The 23,192-nt window shown below is 42.9% G+C and overlaps 2 protein-coding genes across 2 annotated transcripts; one reads left to right on the plus strand and one right to left on the minus strand.

Annotated features, from left to right (window-relative positions):
- Nucleotides 1-405: 405 nt before the first annotated feature.
- On the minus strand, nucleotides 406-7,896 carry MKRN2OS (MKRN2 opposite strand). The gene is made up of 4 exons (XM_028718939.2): nucleotides 6,046-7,896; nucleotides 4,087-4,136; nucleotides 3,255-3,417; nucleotides 406-907 (listed from the first exon to the last, which is right to left on the minus strand). Exons 1-4 carry the CDS (start codon nucleotides 6,354-6,356, stop codon nucleotides 685-687), a joined length of 747 nt encoding a protein of 248 aa, XP_028574772.2. The 5' UTR covers nucleotides 6,357-7,896; the 3' UTR covers nucleotides 406-684.
- Nucleotides 7,897-8,065: 169 nt separating this feature from the next.
- MKRN2 (makorin ring finger protein 2) lies at nucleotides 8,066-22,767 on the plus strand. Its single transcript, XM_028718937.2, has 8 exons — nucleotides 8,066-8,238; nucleotides 10,121-10,249; nucleotides 11,203-11,381; nucleotides 12,518-12,828; nucleotides 16,395-16,609; nucleotides 17,576-17,686; nucleotides 20,713-20,857; nucleotides 22,418-22,767. Exons 1-8 carry the CDS (start codon nucleotides 8,210-8,212, stop codon nucleotides 22,559-22,561), a joined length of 1,263 nt encoding a protein of 420 aa, XP_028574770.2. The 5' UTR covers nucleotides 8,066-8,209; the 3' UTR covers nucleotides 22,562-22,767.
- Nucleotides 22,768-23,192: the final 425 nt, after the last annotated feature.

Consider the following 23,192-nt stretch of genomic DNA (forward strand, 5'->3'; position numbering starts at 1 on the left):
GTTGGCAGGCGCTGGGACCGAGCAACGGGAGCGCACCCCGGCCGCGGGGATTCGAACCACCGACCTTTCGATCGGCAAGCCCTAGGCGCTGAGGCTTTTACCCACAGCACCACCCTGTGGGTAAAAAAAAAGATTAAATGCCTGTTTACTCAGAGGTAAATCCCAGTGAGTTCAGTGGGGCTTACTCCACATAGGACTGTAGCACGAGTAAAGCCGTGTTTGTTTCGAATCAGAAACACACCTAGGATGTTTTCAGTTTTCTACCTACCATTCTTTGTAAACTAACATTGCTATAGAGTAAATGTGCAAATGAAAGGAAGCCTTTTCTGTTAGGTTAATGATTTTGAAGGTTACTTGCAATATGCAAAAAAAAAAAATTAAAAAAAAAATCAGAACATGCAAGAATGCAGATAATGTCTTTATTTTATTTCATTCTTCCAAATGTCATTGTTTAGAAAAGTAGAAGTTTATTGGAACAGCCTCAAGGTTCCATAGTCTTATGGATACTTGAGATTAATCCTCAATCTCTGTGGGACCGCCTTCTGAGTAAACGTGCAGCATGATTTAATACATGTGTTGCAGTCCCAGCTTCATGTTTTCTTCTGAGATGAAAGGAACAAGAAATAGAAGTGCCTTAACATAAGGATTTTACTTCCATTGCTATACAGTTCCCTCAATTTAAATTCAAATGGCAGTGCCCTCCTGAGCAGGCAGGTCAACCGCATAGAAGCCATTTTTGCATATTTCCTTGTAGATGGTGATATACTTGGAAGCTTTCTTTGTTCGTGGAATCACAAATCTCTCTGTAAATTCACTTTTATTCATTTGCTGCTTCTTTTGGGCGCTAAGCACACAGTTAATAAATGTTAGTGCATAGGTGTAACAGTTATGGAGATGTTCTTCATACCTATTAATGGGAGAAGAAGAAATGAGCATAAGAAACCAATGTGATACATGACTATTAAACATTTTATTAGCTTATGATGATGGTGCAGGCAGGCCATTATGCCAGAGCAATCCTTGACCAATGGAAACATGCACCAGCAGAACATCATTTATGGAAGGATTTTTTAAACGGTGGAACTTGGGGATGTGGTGGAGCAAAGCCACCATTGGTTAGTGTCTTATGTTTGCTGAGGTTAGTCACATTCATTCTGTCTATACAAAGTTACACATGGAAATGATGGAAAGATGCTGATGCTAATATCACCTCCTCCCCCCACCACCACCACCACCTAGACAAAACTTTAATGTCATATGTGCCATGTGAGTTACATCACACTGCCCTCATATTTTTAAAAAAAACACTACACAAGTGGAAACTTCTGCCTTCTATTTAAAGTTCTAACTTTCAGTATGAGGCTTAATTTTCCTTCAGTTATATTTGGTTCACCCATAAATTTATCTTGGATGCAGTTCTTACCACCTTTACATTTTTCTCTTCTTGGAAAGCTGAATTTAGCAATAGCATTTAATCTCTTTTTGCATATTGCCGTGTGCCCGAGATTCTACTTGTCCTGTGAGTCTCCAGTGGGTAACAAAACAAGCATATATGGCATATGGAGCTGTAAGGATGTGGTTTGCATATGCTAACTGAAGTGTAACTGAGGAACTCTGTAGTCAGGTTAACTTTGCAATGTGTTCCTCATTATTATTAGAACAGTGCTGATTCATTAAAATTAGTCAAAATACAAAAACAAAAAAACAAAAAAGCCAGGGAATGTCATCCTTGTATGATTTTTTTTTTTTGTAAGTTTCTCACTTTGAAAACCTATTTCTCTAAAATTCAAAGTATGTATTGAGCTAATTTTTATGAGATACAAGTTTAGGTTTCTTAAAAGGATGGAGTGGCTCTGAGTGCTTTTGCAGCCTATTCTTAGGCGACACACTACTGGGTGGGCTTGGCTTAAAACAAAAACAGATGATGGCCTCAACCGCAAATTTTATGACTGCCTGTTTAGATCCAGAACAAAATGGTTTTTTAAAAATAAAAAAAATAAGATTTATGTCTTTCTTTCCTTACCGAACTGCAGTAAAATTACAAATCTCATGGTAGACACATGCTCTCACCACCAGCATTTCTTATGTCACACACTCTTAGCAAAAAGAGTGCTGTAATTTTCAGAGTAGTGTCTTTGCCTGTAACTTTTCCATAGCTTGGGGATGCCAATGAATCCCTTCTTGGATTACTTGAAACCTGCACACAGCTCTTGTTCAATTAAAGTAAGAGAGAATATAGTCTACGTTTACATTAATTTTTTCAAAATTCCAGAACTTGTAAGTGATCATCAGGTCTTTAACATTTGTTGGCCCTTTTTGGTACTTGTAATCATCACTGTATATATTATGCTGGGTCGCAGAAAAATAGCTTGACTAAAGCCTTTATTGGAATGACGTTCCTATCGCTAGAAGTACTTGAAAAGCAAACATAATATGTTTTGTTTTCCACCCTGAAACCATAGGTTGTACTCGAGGGACTATTTGGAATGTACTTCAGGAGAAATCAATCCTAATAATCATTGGATCAGTGAATATGGACACTGAAATGTTGTTAAGGCTTAGATTAGCCTTCTGGTACTCTCTGGAAATTTTGGACTACAACTCCTATCATTTCTGCCAATTGCCTATGCTGACTGCGGCTGATGGGAGTGGTGGTTAATGCAGCTGGAGAGCACCTGATTGAGAGAGGCTGACATAAATAATGAAAGCAGCAAAACCTGCCTGTATTCAATTTTGGTTTTGTTTGTTCGTCTTCCAACAGTAGTGCAATTCTGTACATGCTTACATCCCGTTCCCTCTTGATCAGTGTATCAAACGGTCGTATACATTCCAATCAATTCCTGTTCCTTATGAAACACATCTGACAACTTTGAACAGAAGTTAAAGCCAGCAACAATATATTTGATTGCACAGATGAGCGTTAACTGAGAATAGGATGGAGTCCAGTGATAATTTATTCTGCAAAACCATAACACTACAAAGTTACATGGAACTGCTTGCAATGTCTCGAGTCACCTCTCCCTTCTAGTATTGTTCATACAATACATACTATCAGAATCTCTCAATTAAACCCAAAATATACAGAAATAGTTAAAGGGTTAATGAAGAAAGAGGCCTCAGAGTAATTTTGTCTAAAACCATTTCTCCAAATGACTATATCAGATCCTTCTCTGAGTTACCACCTAGGCAGAGTTCCAAAACAAAGGATGTCTAGTTTAGCTGCCATAGTCACATTTGTCTATTGAGCTTCTTACCTGTGTGGAAGCCAGATTTCTGCTGCAGAGAATTGTTCTAGGTATGTATCCCATTGGTTAAGCAGGCCATACATGTCAGGCTGGACTAGATGAACACTTACACATTGTTCCCATCCATGCTCAGCTATGTTAACTCCAGTTTCGTTGTAATTATACACTAAACCTAAATACACAGCAACCGGACAAATCAGAAATGCAAAATGCAAGGATTAGTTATGACATGTTGACCAATAGTATAATTCATTGCATTCTGTTAATTGCTGTTACTTGCAACATCATTCCCATTTCTTTTACAGGCTCATCTGAACAGTAGTTCTAAAAATGTTGGTTATATGAACCCTGAGTATGTAGTCCTATGAATCTCAATGTAATGGCATAATTAATTACCTAAATTGTGTAATTTTGCCACAGCAGAAAGCAAGACAAGTAACATTTTTGGCAGAAGACAAATGGTGGTGTAATGGAAGCAGTGCCGCATAAAACCAATACAAGTGGAACAAAAAATTATGCCTTCTTACATCCCTAGGCCCAACTGAAAAGAGCTCTAGCTACAGGCAATCACATATGCAAACTTTCCCCAGGAAAAATGGTTATGTAGACTTAGCAAAAAGGGGATTGGGGGTAGAAGGGTTGCAGTTCACATACTGTAAGGAGCCTGAAATCTTGGAAAAGGAAGAGAAATCAAGGGCCAGAATGCCAGGAGGTTGAAGGGGGAGACATTGTAGGCAATAGGCAAAGGATGAGCAACCTGAGAGAAGGAAATGAGTCCAAAGACATTTATGTTTCACATAGAGAATCTTAATTTAGAAAGTGAATTACAAATGTCTCTTACCACTAGTATTGGTTATTCCAACATGGAGATCAGAACTTCCATCATACCCTCTGAAAGAAGACATTTAATATCTTTTCATGTTAGAAAACAATCCAGTTATTGGGGAGGGAAATGCTATATTTTTGCAATATAGAGAAATGTCCTGTTCCCTCTCTCTGCCCTGAAAAGACTGACTACAATCTTATCAAATGTAATTACTGTTCCATTTAATTAATTAAACTTCTAAATGAGTAAAAGGCTGCCTCAATCTGGCAGCAAATTATACATGATATACATACAAAAAAGCACTTATATAAACTGCAGGTGGTTAGCATCATATTAGAAGAGGTATCAACAACAATAACGAGTTTATTTCGGGAATTATTTTCATCCTGATGCAAATGCTATTGATACATTAAAGGTAAAGGTAAAGGTACCCCTGCCCGTACGGGCCAGTCTTGACAGACTCTGGGGTTGTGCACCCATCTCACTTAAGAGGCCAGGGGCCAGCGCTGTCCGGAGACACTTCCGGGTCACGTGGCCAGTGTGACAAAGCTGCACATTACTTAGCTAAAACTCATGCAATTACCGGTAATTGATCAATACTTTTCATCAGGTTGTACCCCACGTTCTGCAGATTTTATAATTCCTCTAAACCAAGCATGGGGAACCTTTAAGCTCCCCATTGTTTCTTTGCAGCTATGTGGGTACCTGTCCCATGGCACCAAATATGACCACAGATGTGGGATAGTTGGGTGTGGTTTGCAAGGAATGGCCTCATATATTGAAGCAGGACTCCCGTTGGCCCAAATCTGCCCTGAAGCACAAGAGGTTCCCTACCCTTGCTCTAAATCAGTGTTTCCCAAACTCTGGTCTCTAGCTGTTTTGGGACTACAGTTCCCATCATCCCAGACCACTGGTCCTGCTAGCTAGAGATGATGGGAGTTGTAGTTAAAAAACAGCTGGAGACCTAAGACTGAGAAACGCTGCTCTAAACTGATCGTGGGATTTGTAACTCTATAAAGGTGGTGTGGTGGTGTTGTTGTTTGTTTGTTTGTTTTCATTTCTATACCGCTTTATAAGAAAAAATCTCAAAGCCGTTTACAGTTGATCACTAAATTAGACCTCCTGACCTGTCAATTTTGTTTCAAAACAGATTTTGACTCACTTTAGTAAATTATGCAGAATTTACTCATTTCTACACCAGAGCTTAGAATAAGACCACATGGTTTGTCTGCAGAAGGTGCCATATTTATTTCATTTTTAAAGTTTTACAAACCATTTAATCCAAGAACTCTCTAAGCAGTGTACATAATAAAATTGTACCGAAATCCACTATGAAGAAACATACACGAAATAATAATTATTAAGACACAGATGAAAACCATAGAACTTCTAAAACAAATACAGGTAACTAAATCATAGGTCCGGGTAGGCTTGCTAAAATAAAAACTTTTTCAGTGCATGTCTGAAATATAGTGAGGGTGCTGCCAAACTAAATGATCAACTCCTCGCAAAGGCAGAGCAGACATTATATGGCACTTGTAAAAGTGCAAGTTCCCCAGATCAAAGCAGTCAAATTGGCACATGTAGGGCAAGCCAATCCCTTAAGTAAACTGGTCCCAAGCTCTTAAGGCCTTGAATTGCAGAACCCAGTGACAAACTGACAACCAATACAGATCTTTGAGCAATGGTACCATCATGCTGGCAAAATCTCACTCCTATCAGTCATCATGCTGCAGCATTCTGCACTGCACACTGCTCATTCCTTGGCACCTCTAATCCTGCTGCCACATTGCAAGGATGAGAGAGAATTTAGCCCCCGATCTTGGGAAAACATTGCTACCCATCAGTGGACTGCGGCAGATGGACTGATCTAATCCATCGTAAGGTAGCTTTCATATGTCTTCTTTCTGAGCACACAATCAAGCAAAATGAACATAAATACTAAACATAGCATTGTTGAGCAGAAAATCCTACCTCAGAAAGGTTCCTGTAGTAGGTTTAAGTAAAAAAGAACATCTTTCTCTGTGCCCATTAACAAATGGGCTGGGGATAGTGACAGGTGCTTCTTCCAGTTTCCTGTAGAACAGGCTCTGCCCACACAGGGGACAATGCCTGGGCACAAAGGAACCAAAGATGTCTCTCTTACAGTGGCTGATTTTGATTAAGCCTCTCTCCGAGTCCAAAGGCTGCATGATTTCTGCCTCCTCCTTGTGCAAATGCAGCTGGGCTTCTACCTGGCACAGGCTTATGGGTGAAAGGCAGAGCTTAATCACTGAAATGGGCATGGGAAAGTGGGTGGGATTTGTTAGCTGTGCAGGTGAGAATGACAGATCAGAGAGCCAATTACTCCTCTAAGAGAAGGAAGCAGAGAAGGGGGCAGGGAGGGAGGGAGGGTTTGCAGGTGGACATTCCCTTAAAGAGCCAGTATTTGTTTTTTCATATCATGATGAAGTTATTCTGCTGTAGATTCACACAGTATGGTAGCTGTAATTTGTCCACTCACGTGGTCAATATTGGCTCAGTTCCTGCTAGTGGCTAGCCTTCTGTTTCTCTGCATATAAAACCGAAACCCCAAAGCTATGTTAACTGATGTTAAACAGAAAGGCCCCTGTAATTTCTCTTTTGCACAGAAAGAAAACTGTGACTTGGAAGTTTGGGGCTTGCACCTGCTTCTCCGCTAGCATAGCTGTCAGGCAAACCCAGCAGCATAATACAGTGGTACCTTGGGTTACAGACGCTTCAGGTTACAGACTCCGCTAACCCAGAAATAGTACCTCAGGTTAAGAACTTTGCTTCAGGGTGAGAACAGAAATTGCGCAGCAGTGGCACAGTGGCAGCAGGAGCCCCATTAGCTAAAGTGGTGTCTCAGGTTAAGAACAGTTTCAGGTTAAGAACAGACCTCCAGAATGAATTAAGTTCTTAACCTGAAGTACCACTGTAAAGCTGTTCTTACTGACCACATTCTAATATAACTGAAAGCAGCTCCAAACAAGAACCAAGGCAGTAATCAGAGCTAAAGGACCACCCAGGAATCCATCTTACTAGCTGCAGGAAGCAAGGTTTCTCTCTCCATGTGATCTGCCTGCCTGCTGTGTAAAGTTCTTGTGAGGAATTGGACTCTGCTCTACGAAACCCTGGAGCAGATTACTATGAAACTAAGAAAGGTTAAATATCAGGGGCCCTAATCCCAGACAGGCACCATAAGTGACTTCAGTCCATGTAGCTTAAAATTTTGGGGTCTAGTAGACTCAAATTGAATCACACGACTCAAACTGATTAATTTTTTGTTGTATATATTTCAACACCAACGTTTGAAAGTCTGTAGTGCAGATGCTGCAAAGGTGGTGTGTCGTGGCAAGTTGGCCATTCTGCTGAAGAGCGCTTAAATTCTTTCTGAATATTGCGTCTAGAAAATTACTTCCAAGAAGGACTGCAACCCTAAGCACACTAAGTAGAGAATGGACTTACTTCTGATTAAATCTACTTAGCCTTGCACATTGCATCTATATTTCGGGAGACAAGAAAGCAAAAGAAGGAAATATATTGTCTCTCAGTTATCAGAGCATAAGACTCTTAATCTAAGGGTCATGGGTTTGAGTCCTACGTTGGCAAAATATTTCTGCATTGCAGGGGATTGGACTAGATGACCCTCGTGACCCCTGCGAATTCTACGATTCTATGATTCCTGGTGTTTGTGACGCTTCCCGCCCTCCTTGCTAGATAGGGCGATGTGCAGCTCCCAAAAGATTCGGCGCCACCGTAGATTGAGAACGACTGTCTTGTTCAGAGGCGCCGCTAGAGGGCGCGCCGCCTCGCTCTCGCGTTGGCGCTTCAGGCGCGCGGCCGCTCTAGCCCCACAGGCTGGCAAGGAGTTACGGCAAGTCTCCATGGCCGCCGCCGCCGCCCTCCATTTCCGCCACAGCCAAAAGCATCCGGCCGCGCGTGCCTCCCCTAATGCCTTCCGACCGGAAACCAGTTCCTGCAAGAAGAGGCCGGGTAGCTTTGGCAGGGCTCCCAAACAGCTCCTCCACCTCCTCCCTTCGCCCGCCGCCTTAAGCTCCTCAGGGCTCAGCGGAACCAAAATGCGAGGAGCTGCGCCGGGAGGGGACGCCGAAGCGGGAGCTGAGCCGGAGGAGACATGAGCAGCACTAAGGACGTGACCTGCAGGTCAGAGCCGCCGAGCACTGCGACCTCTCCCCTCCCCCACCCGCCGCCCTACGGCGCGCGGGCACGCCCCGCCCCTCGCCGGGGAGGGGTCGAGAGGCGGCCGGGCTCCCGCCCTCCTCCCTCCCGCCTCTGGCCCGTTAAACTCCCGAGAGCCCCCTCCCCCACCCAACGGAACGGGAAGGAGAGGCGGGCGCCGCTGCTTCTGCTTCCTACCTTTGTTCCATTTCCCTGGTGACAGGCGGACACACCCCGCTCCCGCCTCCCGCCTGCAGCTCCGTTGGTCCCAAAGCCCTGCAAGGGGACCCTCGTGGGCCTAGAAGCCACTAGGTGTATAGGAGGCCCTTTGGGATCTGGCCTCCTTGGGGGGAGAGGACGAGGCAACCTCTGTGATCCTGCCCCCCCCATCCCTACCTAGCTCGCCTCCGCACGCGCCTGTGTGTGTCTCCTTGTTTAGCTTGCTTTTGAAGTTCGCCCCAGTAGGGAAGAGAAACAGAAACTTAGTTGTGCGAGAGGAGGAACCCAAGAGCAGCCCTGTTGGATCAGAACTGTGGCCCTTTCTGGTCCAGCATCTCGTTCTCAACAGTGCGCAAGCGGACACGTAGCCATAATAGGAGCACAACAGCGCAATCCTCACCTTTGAATTCCGGCAACTGATATTCAGAGGAATGCTGCCTGGGATGCTGACCTTCATGACCCTGATTGCTGGTCCTCACCATGTTATGTGGCAGGGCATTTCATAGTTTAGCTATGTTCTGAAAAGAAGCATTTCCAGATTTTGTATGTCCTGAATCTCCTATGATTCATCTTCATGGGATGTCCCAGTTTCTAGTATTACCCAAATAGAGAGAGAAAATTATTGGTGATTATTTTTTTTAAGTAATCCTTTTAAAAGAACATATTCTGTCAAGTTCATTTTCTGCTATTTATTTAGTCAGTTGCTTTATATCGCCCAGGGCAATCCAAAGATACATTAAAACCAAGAGGAAAAAGAAGTGTTTTAAAAACATCCCATCCGACTTCTAATAGGCCACAGATAGTTAAAGGTCAAAGGCCTTGTTACAGAAGAAAATTTTTGCCTGGTGCCTAAAGCTATATAATGATGGTGCCAGGTGAACCTCCCTGGAGAGAGCACTCCACAAACGATGCCCGTTCTCCTGTTGCCATTTTCCAGACCTCTTGTGAAGGAGACACACAAAGAAGGGTCTTAGGTTGGTTCATATAGGGAGAGGCAGTCCTCAAAGTATTGCAGTCTTGAGTCATTTAAGGCTTTATATGTCAAAAGCAGCGCTTTGAATTGGGCCTGGAAACTAATTGGCAGCCAGTAGAGTTATGCCAGGATTGGTGTTATATGCTCTTGTCCTGTGTTTCCCAAACGTTTTCTGACCGTGGCCCCCTTCCCGACCTTCTTTCCTTCCTGTGGCCCCCCACGGGTGTAGCCAAGGGGGAGGCAGGGGAGCAGCTGCCCCCCAAATCAGTAAAAATCAATACACATCCGAGGTTCTGCCCTCTTGCCTTTTTTTCTAACTTAAAAAGCCCTAAATTAGGCATAGGCAACCTCGGCCCTCCAGATGTTTTGGGACTACCAATTTCCATCATCCCTGACCACTGGTCCTGTTAGCTAGGGATCATGGGAGTTGTAGTCCCAAAACATCTGGAGGGCCGAGGTTGCCTATGTCTCTTGTTCACTTACTCTTTTACTAAGTTCGTTTCATTTTTGAAATTGTGCTCTAATTTCTGTCTCACTTTTCCTGGTTTCACATTATGGTGCATGTAATAGTTGATGCATAATGCTTGGTGGTTGATTTTTTGGTCATGTCTGAACAACATCAAGAAATAGTTTAAATGCCTGTCATCTGTTGGTATTTTCTCTTTGTCGCTGCAGGTATTTTATGCAAGGGGTATGCCGTGAAGGAAGTAGGTGCCTGTTTTCACATGATTTGTCTACAAGTAAACCATCTACTATCTGCAAATTCTACCAGAAAGGCCAGTGTGCCTATGGAACTCGCTGCAGGTATGGGCTGCTAGTTTTTAAAATAAAACCTACAGGTTTTTTGCAGTGGGGGAGGGGAGTGTCATGTCAACTATATTTCCTAAGCTGTTGATCCTCGAGACTTGAAGAACAGCTTGTGGCTTGGCTTCTATTTGGTTTGTAATATCTAGATTTTTAGTAAAATTAGAGGAAGAGCTTAATGTTCCAATATCCTGGTTGCAGCTGGACAGTTAGTTCTTAGAATCTGTGTTGCTGCTTGTTTTATAAAAAAGCTTTCGAAATTAAAGCTTGCATTGTGTGGAGCCCAGGTGGTTGATCTAAAGTTACAATCCCATATACACTTTCTTTGGTGTATATACCATTGAACATAGAATTGGGATGTTTATGCTGCAATCCTAAATATTAAGCAGAAGTAAGTTTCTTTTGAAATTGGCAGAGCTCTAAGTAAACATACATAGTATTAGGATCTTAGTTTTACTCTTAAGAGTACTTTCTGGGCTTAACTAGATGAGGGATGTAGTCTCTCCTAAGGGGATTTTAATTATGCTGTAGAAAGATTAAAAAGTCAATTTAGACTGCAGTCCTTACCCCACTAAGGCCCATTGAATTCAATAGGACTTACTTCTGAGTAGAATTCTGCTGGAAGACTGCAACCCTGCTCCTCACTTAATTGAAATCAGTGGGACTTATTCTTGCATAGGAAGGTACTGTGAATACGTTAAAAGTGCAGTAACTCGTACTCATTGTATGTTCAGTATAGATTTTGCTGAATTCATCCAAGCAGTGAGTGACACTCATTCTTAAGAGCCCACTTGCTTTTAAACAGCCTGCCTATTGAAACAAGTCCCTTTTTGCAAGGGTGGCTATCCCCCCAAACCTGAGAATTACACAGTAAGGTAATTGTACTGGCACAAATGCATTGAAATAAATGTCTTCCGCAGTTAATATTTGTGGTCTTTTTATTTGTTCTTAAGATATGATCATGTTAGACCTTCTGCATCAGGTGCCATAGTGAGTACTAGGACACTTTGCGCTTCTGCACCACCATTCTACAGCCTTAACACTCAGCCGGAGCAAAATACACCTATAACAAAAAGTAAAGTACATGAGCCTGGAAAACGTGAAAAGAAAACATTAGTGCTCAGAGACAGAGGTAAGAGTTGGCTTTTTTCCATTTTTCTAATGCCGTTGACACTTTGTTGTTTTGCTTATTTGCTGCTTTTTATTTGGTCCTAAATGATTCAGGTGGACGCAGGTGGCGCTGTAGGTTAAACCACAGAGCCTAGGACTTGCCGATCAGAAGGTCGGTGGGTCGAATCCCTGTGACGGGGTGAGCTTCCGTTGCTCAGTCCCTGCTCCTGCCAACCTATCAATTCGAAAGCACGTCAAAGTGCAAGTAGATAAATAGGTACTGCTCCAGTGGGAAGGTAAACGGCGTTTCCGTGTGCTGCTCTGGTTTGCCAGAAGCGTCTTAGTCATGCTGGCCACATGACCCGGAAGCTGTACGCCGGCTCCCTCGGCCAATAAAGCGAGATGAGCGCCGCAACTCCAGAGTCGGTCACGACTGGACCTAATGGTCAGGGGTCCCTTTACCTTTTAAATGATTCCAAGCATTTGTCTTTACATAAACAGACTCACACACTGCAGCCGACACTCTAACATGTCACAATGTAGTTTGAAAAGCTCTGGCCTACAGTGACCAAGAAACAGGCCCCAACTTTGGCAGATAGGAGCAGACTTGATTCTTAATGGCTGAGGTTTAAAAAGTTGGTTTCATGTGCACACACCATAATGTTCCTGAGTGCACCCTTTTGCATTCTCCAATGTCAGTGCATGGCTGCCATTCACTCGTATGGAGAAAGATACAGCACTGCGCTTGGGGAGACTGTTGCTGTGAAGGGAGGGCAAGAGCTACTTAATCTTCACCTCTAGGATCCTGGAAACTTGCAAGCTCCCTTCATGCACACTGTGCCTGCTGCCATGACTGGCATTTTGTAAATTTGCAATTATTTTTCACCCATTCTTTAATTTTGGATGCATGTTTTTCTGATGCTTGTTCCAGAAAGAATTGGGTGTGAGTAATTAAAGTGCATGACTGGAGATGATAAAGCTTTCTACGATCTGAAGATGAAAGTAGGTTCCCTGTGTTTAGTGGAGGCAAGTTGAATTAAATTGCAATTTAGAAATGCCTGCCAGCTGCTTTATTACCTTATGATGGGATATTTCATGAGCAGCTAACCGTAGCTCTTCGGTTTCACATGATCACATGCTATTTTCTCCTCTCCCAAGATTTATGTGGCTCAAATGAGGAAAGGACAAGATGCAGCGCTCAGAGTGATTCAGCATGTTGCAGTGTTCCAGCAGATGCTCTAGAAGCAAAGCCCCATTCATATTTGGAAGCTATCCGCAGTGGGCTTGAAGATGATGATGCTGAACCTGGAAGTTCATACGCTGATGGCGAACAGTTATGTCCCTATGCAGCAGCTGGCATGTGCCAGTTTGGTGACAGATGTCTCTACCTCCATGGGCAAGTGTGTGAAATCTGTGGCTTGCAAGTACTTCATCCCTTTGACCCAGAACAGAGAAAGATGCATGAAAAGGTAAACATGACTAAAAAGAAAACTAATTTCAACCTGATACTGTATTTCTTGAAACATCTTGTAGATCTATGTTATCTTTGGTTTTTAGAGTCCTACAGATCCAGCTAGAATCTATGGTTTCCTGCCATGCAAGTGAGCCTAGGCCTCGAGTTCCCTCTTCTGCTCTTTCATGCCTTCATCAAGTAGACTGGAATCTTTGGCTTCTGGTTTTAAACTAACCACCACTCCCTCTGTCATCTGAACTTGGTGGACTGTGGTTTTGTTTATGCTGCAGCTGACTTTTTTCCCAGATCCTGGCTTGGTCTCGCTAGGCATAGTTTGAACAAGCCACAGATACCCAAGTTCAGACATTGTGGGGGACTGTGGTTAGTTGGAAAGCTTCCTCTTTAAATTTACTCCATGTAGATTAATAATGTGATTCACTATTGTAGTAGGAAACCATGATAATGCTATTGTGTCAGTGTAGTCTTTACATTTTTGCTAGCATATTTTCCTCTAGTTTATTGGTAAGCTTCATTTTAAAGTATCTACAAGTATGTTTTTGTCACCTTCCATGAGTAATCAAGTGGCTTAAAAAATACTAATAACTTGAGTGAACTACTAGAGAAAGTAGTGTGTAAAATTGCATTGGAAAATAATACTTAAACTACAGTATACCGTATTTTTCGTTCTATAGGACGCACATTTTCCCCTCCAAAAATTAAGGGGAAATGTGTGTGCGTCCTATAGAGCGAATGCAGGCTGCGCCGCTAAGCCCAAAGGCAGAACAGGAAGACGGAGCACTGCGGAGGGCTCCGTCTCGCTGCTCTAGCTTGGGGACGGCTGCGCGCAAACCTCTCCAGGGCAGCGGGGTGCCTTCACCCCGCTGTCCTGCAGAAGCTAGCAAGGCTGTTCCCAAGCCAGAACAGCGAGACGGAGGGCTCCGTCTCGCTGCTCTAGCTTGGGGACGGCTGAGCGCAAACCTCTGCAGGGCAGCGGGGTGCCTTCCCCCCTCTGTCCTGCAGAAGCTAGCAAGGCTGTTCCCAAGCCAGAACAGCGAGACGGAGGGCTCCGTCTCGCTGCTCTAGCTTGGGGACGGCTGCGCGCAAACCTCTCCAGGGCAGCGGGGTGCCTTCACCCCGCTGTCCTGCAGAGGCTAGCAAGGCTGTTCCCAAGCCAGAACAGCGAGACGGAGGGCTCCGTCTCGCTGCTCTAGCTTGGAGACGGCTGCGCACAAACCTCTGCAGGACAGCGGGGTGCCTTCACCCCGCTGTCCTGCAGAAGCTAGCAAGGCTGTTCCCAAGCCAGAACAGCTAAACGGAGGGCTCCGTCTCACTGCTCTAGCTTGGGGACGGCTGCGCGCAAACCTCTGCAGGGCAGCGGGGCGCTGCGCTCCAAAGGCTTCAGAGATCTTTGAGGCTGGCGGTGGGGGAAAGCAGCGCTTCCCCCCACCGCCAGCCCCACAAGCTCTGGTGAATGTACCTTGAACGCACCTTGTTTTAGAGGGGAAGAACAAGAAAAAAAATTTTTCCCCTGTTCTCCCCCTCCTATGGTCTGGTGCGTCCTATGGTCCGGTGCGTCCAATGGAGCGAAAAATACGGTAATCAGTGTGTGAAGCCATGAAATATAATTTTCACAGCTATATTAAAATATGTCTATTGTAGCATTATCAGAATCTAAAACCAAAGTAGCTGTTGAATGCACCAGCCTTAGAATTCAACCTGCTGCTAAATTCTTAAGTGTAACTGATTAGGAGTAATGAAATTCCCTTGAGCTTCTTTATAGGTGTGCTAATGCCGTACTGTTATTTTTAGATTTGATTGATGCTTTTAAATTAATTGTCTTGTATTTCATATAATATAGTTGGTTTCAGTAACTCAAATATTTAACGCAGAATGTATCTATAAATGTTCCTGCATGCTGTATTCTATACATTGCATATCTGGGATTGTTTCCTGTACTGCTTCCATTCTTCTTAAAAATGATTGATAGTACAAAACCATAGCCTTCACTCTCTGCCCTTACTTACCAGCTTGTATCCAACATAATGCTAAGTGGATATTCCATCAGCCTAACAATTTCTGCTTTCTCAGTGGAATGTTCTCCCCTCTCTCCGTCCCCACGTGCCCCCTTAAACATTTCCAGGAGTTCCCCCAACCCTCTGGAACAGATTTGGGGAGAATGTGGTGCATGCATGGAGGGAGGAAATGGCCTGTAGCACAAGCACTAATCCTTGCACTGATGGGATGCAGTAGTTGAATACTACGGTAGTTCCATTCTTCTTTTCCTGACCCTTCCTGTCTGATGGCTCTCCTGCAATATGCTATGCTAAGGCAACAGACAATCTTTATGTTAGCCCAGTGCTCAAATGGGGCGGAATCCTATGTCACTTCTTTCCAGGCAGAGATCATTGGGCCTAGCCCAACATACCCCACTTCCTCTTTTGTCCCATGTTAAAACCAAACCTACTTCCTCTCCCACCCCTCACCCTCTTCAGACAGATTACTCATCAGTATTAAATTGAATGCTGTTAACTTCTCATATATCAGGACTGTTCAACTTGTGACCCATCATGCCAAATTCAGCTCACCAGCTGTACACTGTGATGTGATCACCAGGTGCTTGACAGTTCCCCCCCCCCACACACACACACCTCCCGCTCTGTGAAAATAGGGCATTTACATAGTTGCTGGTAGGCTTCATTAAGCTTAATGGGTCTGAAATTGTGTGGGCCTCATCTGTAAAATTCTACTGTCACATAATTGTATCCAGTTGCCATTTTAAATCCAAGGTCAGCTGCATGCTTAATTATAGCTTAATGTCAGTCCCTTGGCTCTCCAAGGTCTTTACGCTGGTGGGTTTGGTTTGGTTTAGTATTTATATTCTTTTTTGTAAAAACAACAACAAAGCAGCTACTGTGTTGTTGGTGAGGTAGTTCTTAATTATTGTTTCTTTTATTACCAAGGAAAACTTGTTGTATCAATCTAGCAAGGAAACATTTGTCCCTCCCCTCTCCCTCCACAAATCTGCTTTGGATGGTTAGTGGAACCCCTAGAAAAAGCTTGATTTCATGGAGCATAGGCTGCAATCCTTCATTCCTGGCAGGTGGCAGCAGGACTTGATGGAGCAGCAATGCCAGCACAGCACGTACAGGCTGGTGCTTGTGCCAGTTGAAGCTGGAGGGGGAGGCAGAGAAAATGTCCCTCTGCTGTGCCAGCTCCCAGGCTGCTGTGAACAGGCCCAGATCTGACCCATTTGCCATCACACTGACAACAGCAAGGTCTGCACAGAATCTAGGAGATCCAGGACCAGCCCAGTCCTGCTCCCTCCCACTGGCTGTCGCCATCTGGGATGTTCCTCCACCATCTGAGGCTGACAGAGCCAGGAAGGACTGGATGGAGGGAACCTCTACTCCCAGCAAGGCATATGAGGTGTTTGAATTGCTCTGCCAATTCTAAATCGACAGGTTTAGGACTGTACTGTCAGAACATTGTAGTGGCTCCATGACAGAAACCTATAGTAGCAGTCCTTCCCTCTGCTTCCTTTAAAAATATATAATATCTTTTGGGCTTTTCTTACATATATAGATGTGCATGGCTACGTTTGAACACGAGATGGAGAAGGCCTTTGCCTTTCAGGCAAGTCAGGACAAGGTGTGCAGTATCTGCATGGAAGTGGTATATGACAAACCATCAGCATCCGAAAGAAGATTTGGAATCCTTTCCAACTGCAATCACACATACTGCTTGTCCTGTATCCGGCAGTGGAGGGGGGTCAAGCAGTTTGAGAATCCAATCATAAAGTAAGTTCCTAACAACCTTCATTTTCAGAATACAGTGCGGAATACTTTTCTTATTTCTTTCCTTTGTATCTTCAAACAAGGTGTAGTGTAGCTGAGGATTGACTAAGAAAAGTTTTGCTTACGGTTTTTTGTTATTGCAGTGTTACAGGAATTTTTTCGATTGATGGGGAAAACCCCATTTGTAACAACAACCAAAAGATATTGTGGAATATGTAAGGGGGGTTACTGATGACAACAGACTATTTTGTTTGTTGGCTTCAGTATGAGCCTCAAAAAATGAAGATTTGTGTGTGTGTGTTTGTACAGAAAATGCTGAAACCTAGCATTTTTAAAATTTGGTTCCTTGGATAAGACTGAATTTTTTTGTTATTGCCACCCCAACATTCAGCATACTGTAGCCACTGAGCATGTCATTGAATGCAGATAAAAATTAAATGGTGGGAAAGAATCTTGCCTGGATCAGCTCTGGAAGTGGGGGTGAAGGCAAAAGAGTAGAGAGTATGAGGCCATCTCTTTTTAATACTGCGCTTTGAATTGCTGTGACCTGCATCAGCTTTGAGAAACAGAAATTTGCATCCCAATTACCACACTGATCTGAGCAGAGAAGCTGAAATCTCTGCTCACATCAGCTCTTATGATGGAGCCCATCATCACACTGATAAGGGGAGAGCTTGAAACTTCTTTTCACCCCAGTGTGAGATTGGAGCTCAACACTGCCCCCTCCTGCCCTGCTCGCTTTTTTAAGCTCCCCCATCCTCAGAAAAAAAACTTTGCTTTTTTTTAGTTAGGGTTTTTTTAGGGTGAGGGAGCTTTCGGAGCTGCCAGAAATCACTTTGGGCCCCAGATATTGCTTCCAGGCTACAGGCTACTGTGTTGTACTTCAGAAGTGCTTGGTGTTGCTCTTGAATTGGATGAAACTGCTTCTTCTCAGCAAACTACACATACACTTTTTAAATTTCATCCAAGGTCCTGTCCAGAATGTCGTGTGATATCAGAGTTTGTAATTCCCAGTGTGTATTGGGTGGAAGATCAGACTAAAAAGAACGAGCTGATTGAAGCATTTAAGCAGGGAGTGGGGTAAGTATTATGATTATTATAATGTGAGACCAGAGTTGTTTGATGAGAAGGAGTTCAATTACATCATCATCATAATTGTGTTATTGTCTCAAGCTAGAGCAGTATGCAGTATACAGAATACTTCTGTAGTTAAAAAAGGTTTCTGTGAATATGTCTACTAGACTATTAAACATAATAAAAGTGGCAATCAGTGGAATGAAATACCTTCCCCCCCCCCCCCCCCGAAAAAATAACTCCAGGATGTGTTGGTTAAGAGTTTGGTAACATGTTTATACTGCTCCAAACAGTGCTATTTTTTTTCACCCTTTGGCACGCTAGTAGTTTGATTCAGATGAAAGGCCAAGTCCTGCTTTGCATGAAGATGACCCAGGCTCACACACTCCATCTTCCCATTATGGCCTTCTGTTCTTCATCTGTCCTTCAGTTCTGGTTTGTAGGCAAACTGGTTTCTGCAAACCATAATTAGCAATTCTGTCTTCTAGTCAAAGTTGGTTTGCCAACAGAGCAGATGTAGATGGGGGTATGGAAATAGAGGCCATGTGAGCCCACTACAATCCCAATCCTTTTGGTTTGGGGTTATCGAGCAACATTTATGCCCAAATTGACCCATGGCCTTTGCGCAAGAATTTTATTTATTTATTTAGTTCTGTTTATATATCATCCTTCACCAAAAGATCTCGGCGCGGTTCACAAGATAAAAATGCAAGAAGCTGTGTGTCCCATAATGCAAGTTTTGCGAGTTACAAGTGATCACTGGTGATCCACCTACCCCTGTTTAGTTTTTTGTTTTACTAGCATTCTTCCACTTGGCTAGGCTCACACTTTTTTATCCCTTGAAATGAAAGTGAGTATTGGCATCTGGAAAAGGCCGTCTTTTCTCTTTTTTAAAATGTGTGTCATATTGAATTCAAGTGGGGACTCTTGATGATTAGTTCCATCGAGCCGCACTTCAGGCCTCAGATAGCTTGGCCAGGGACTTTGCTACTGTGTCTTTTTGGAGAATGCATTAAGGTCTGGTTGCATTAAGGTCAGACCACAAATCATTTCAATATCCATTTTCTCTAAAATTGCTAAAGGTCCTGATTTTTTTACCCATGGTGGGGTGGGGAATACATCAGGAAATTTAAGAAGCCTTTTTCTAATCATTACTTTGCCAGGACAACATTTTTAAGTGCAGTGTTTAACTGAAACAGCAGATCTAGAATGAAAGTGTGTTTTCAACCTTCTCACACTATTTTGATCAAACTGTCCCCTTAAAATTTGTCAAAACAAAACAAAAACCCACATGTGGTGAATAGTTCATTTTATGTGAGCCAACAGTGAATTGTGTACATATCTTACTAATCTATCTAGCATTTGGTTAAATGCTTGTTGTAATTAACCAAATGCCAGCTGTGTCATTCTGTGACCTTCACTGTTGGTCTCTGAGATGTGTGTGCCTCAAAAGGCAAAGCTTTTGTTGTTTACATTGTGTTACTCTTTATTTATGCAGTGTTTATGCTTATCAGTCACATCAGGGGCTGTGCTATTAATACATCTAGAGCTGAAATCTGCAGCTGCTGATCAGAACAAGCAGCTTGAGCCTATGATTCGGTGTTTTGTGTCTAAAGGCTATAAATTATATACTTCTGTGGAAAATCTAAGCGTGACAGCTCCAAAAATGGACCTGTATGCAGGAAGGGAAAGCACCTGGCAGTAAACCTCCTGACTTTGCAGCTCTTTTATGGAACAAATCCACCCCAAAAAAATCATTTTGGATTTGTCTTGATAGAGGAATTGAGAGGAGTGGTAAAAATACATAATAGCAAAGTTACTAGCATTTTTGACATGGTCTCAAGCTGAAATCTTTTCTGCCTTTGACCATCTTTTATAGAATCAGAATCATGGAATTGTAGAGTTGGAAGGGAACCCAAGGGTCATCTAGTCCAACCCCCTGCATTGCACGAATCTCAACTAAAGCACCCAAATAGAACTTTCAAATTGCAGTAAGATCTGCCCTATTAAATATAATTTGAAGCAAGTTGCAAGCTGCCTTTCTCAGTTAGGACAATGTGTTTCCTTAATGCAGATTAATGGGAAGTACAGTTAATATGCTTTTGTGGTATCACAGGCTTGGATGGTTGACCCATCTAAGTGACTCAGAATGTAAAATGATGTCTGAACAGAATTTTTTGTCCTAAATAAAACCGATTCTGTGAGTGGGTTTTTCTCTCAGAAAGAATCTATCCCCTTCTTGCTTCGGATTTTAACAGTTGAACTTAATAGCTGGTTAAAGTTACTGTGTTACACTCAAATTTTACTTACAATTTTTAATTAAAGATTTTATAATAAAACAAGTCTCCTATAATATAATAAGTTATGGCTGAAGCCACATGTCTTACATTCTTGCCTGCTTCCGTTTTGTTCTAGTAAGAAACTAAAGCGTCCCATTGGGTCAAGAGAGATCACATTGTCCTAAGCCTCTTTTACCACAACACTCTATACACTTCCCAGTGAAGCATAAGTCTCACATTGGTATACTACAGTCAGAACAGGGCCAGAAATAAATGCACACATCCACTGCCATATCATACCCCGCTTCCTTTCTCTGAAGATACATGGGAGAAAGAGTGGCTGCAAAAGGGTTGGCAATCTGATCTGCACAGGGACTGTACATCACTGCTCTGCTCCAGTAGAGATTGATGGAGAAGCATTCTATTCACCTAAAGCTTTGTTGAGCAGAGTCACCAATGCAAATCTAATCGGAGGGAGAGTTAGTGATGGGTGCTGGAGGAAATTAGTCAAGCTCTTTGTGTTTAATTGCTTTCCTCTTCCCTTACAGTAAAGCAAGCAATACTTGATGCCTGCAATAATGCCATTGACAATCTCCCCACCTCTTGCATTGAAGTGTCTTAGGTGCCTTTACTTTGGGTTTTCACTCCTGTATTTACCTTTATTTTTTCTTGTTTTTAGCAGCATGAGCCACCTTGAGATTTAGGGTATTAATGAATGACCTTGTGTTTTCTCTCTCTCTCTCCTATGTTCAGGAGGAAGGCCTGCAAGTATTTTGACCAGGGTAAGGGGACCTGCCCATTTGGGGGGAAGTGTCTGTACCTGCATGCCTATCCAGATGGGAGACGGGCTGAACCAGAGAAACCACGAAAGCAGCTGAGCTCTGAGGGGACTGTCCGGGTAAGATTTCCAGCCATGTGTCTTCTCTCAACTAAACAGCAGCGCTGGGCTTCAGTGATCCGACACATTCTTCCACTGAAGACTTTGACACTTTTATACATTCATAAAAGGCTTCCGAGTATCAGCTGTAGCATAGCTGGCCCCTTTGGGGAACAGGGTGCTCTTTTCCTAAGATCCCAAGTACTGAATCTCACTTTGACAATGGAATTCTTTCAATTTCAGAATCTAGTTTACTTGGCATTTAAAACACAAATGCTCAAGTGTAGTTGTTCGTTTTTGCCTAGCTAGCAAGTGTGGTTTTAAATAGCCCTGAAATTTGCACATTTATATGTTTAGATCATCTAAGTAGGCTTCTTTTCAGTAAAGACTATTGTATTTCTAATAATAGTGCACTTGTTGCTTATAACATTTACTGTAAGCTTAATGCTGTTTTGTCAGATCAGTGCAGATAACCTACACAGCTAGTGCTGTAGCCCTTGCTGGCAGCGCCGGCACAGCTGCATGCTTTGAAGTCCTGGACTCATCTTCTGTGTCTACTTTTGCTATATGAGTGGAGCCTCTGAAGAGGGAAAGTTTGCATTTTGTGTTTACAAGCAGTAGTTACCTGGTTTGAGCATGGTACAGAATTCATGCTCCAGGACGGCCTCACCCCTCTGGCCATGCAGCACTGCAAGAGCCTTTTTGAACCTTATTTTTTCAGTCTACATGACAGAACATAGACTCAGGCCAATAGTGTGCATGGAAGTTTAATTGTAATTGCTATTTTAACTAGAGGATCAGAATCTTAACACTGTGTTTCCAGCTGAAATATGCACAGCTAAATGCTATATACTCTGACTACTGATCACAATATTCAGGAGGCATTTATGGCCTACTTGTATTTCTGAGGGGATTTGTTGACTGTTGGTCATGGATGAACTGAATTGCGTGACTCAGGTTGGCTTCAGTATTTTGGAACTGGCACTTTACTGTATTAAACCTATGCCAGCCGTGCTATTACTACGACACATGCTGGTGCAGCAAAAATCCCCAAGATGTTACAAGTTGCAGTGCTGATGTAAGAGGCCTTAGGGTCCAATGGGGATTTAGAGTAGTAGTAGCTACAACACACACTCCCAACAGCTGGACCCAAGAGCTGTTAAGGTCTTGGAAATACAAAGGACAGGATCACAAGCTTGCATTTACAGAAAGGCCCTTCCTAGGGCAAGGACTGATAGCTCACTGGTCAAGCACATGCTTGCACAGAGAAAGGTGCCAGTTTCAAGTGCTGTGAAAAATCTTTGCCCGAGACTAGTGGGTTAGATGGGCAAATAGGGGACTGTAGCCTCCAAGAAAAGGTAACTCTTCACACACATCAGTGACCCATGTGCCTCTCTGCAGCTGGCATCTTTTTGGTACCAAGGGAAGTAGGCCTTGTCATACTTGTACTGCACTGTGGAGGATGCTGTTTTAGCTGTAGCAGTACCCTGCTTTTCAGTTCAGGTGTATGCAGTATTTAAGCAAATATCTTCTTAGGTATGAGTCATTAGTGAGCACTATTTTGTTGTTTTTTTATTCTAGTTCCTTAATTCTGTTCGCCTCTGGGATTTTATTGAAGATCGAGAAAACAGAACACTGCCAGCTGCTGACAATGATGTAACAGAGATGGGAGAGCTTTTTATGCATCTTTCCGGAGCAGATGCTGAACCTGCTGCTCCTCCCTAACCACCACAAGATCTCTACCATGTACTCTTCTGTATCAGTCTTTCTGTTCCTTAAATAACTTTGTACTGTTTACCACTTTAGAATTACTGTGCCATGGAGACTGAAGTCCTGGTGAAATTCTAGTATGAGCCTGACACTGTAGAGCAGAACAATTGAAGCTTAATAAAATGATTGCTTTAAATAAAAATGTCAGTGTATAGTCATAAGTAGAAGAACTTCTGTTTTTCTGAAATCAGAACACCAGTGTGTTCCCCAAAGAAAACTTGCAGATTTTGAGAGGTGATTTTTCAGGAAACAAATCGTAAGTAAAGCTAGAGGCAGGCAGTAGTGAGCATCAAGCATCATCATGTAACATTCTGCCTGACTCAAACCAGCATACCCCAGTATAGCTTAATGTTGTTAAAGGTTGTTAGGTTTTTTTACAAGACAAAAATTAGGAAAATTATATAGGACTAGTCAAGTGTTAAGCAGTACAGTTGATCAAATGTTAAACTCTAAATGGATCGTGTTTTTGAATACCTTATTTAATGTTCTTTAAAATTTGGTTATGAACAATAAGTACAAGGCTCCATTTCATAAGCAATATAGATATTTTAACAAAGTAACACACCAATCTATGCTACCATTGTTT

Source organism: Podarcis muralis, chromosome 2, assembly GCF_964188315.1.
Source record: "Podarcis muralis chromosome 2, rPodMur119.hap1.1, whole genome shotgun sequence".
In the NCBI taxonomy this organism is placed as follows: Eukaryota; Metazoa; Chordata; class Lepidosauria; order Squamata; family Lacertidae; genus Podarcis; species Podarcis muralis.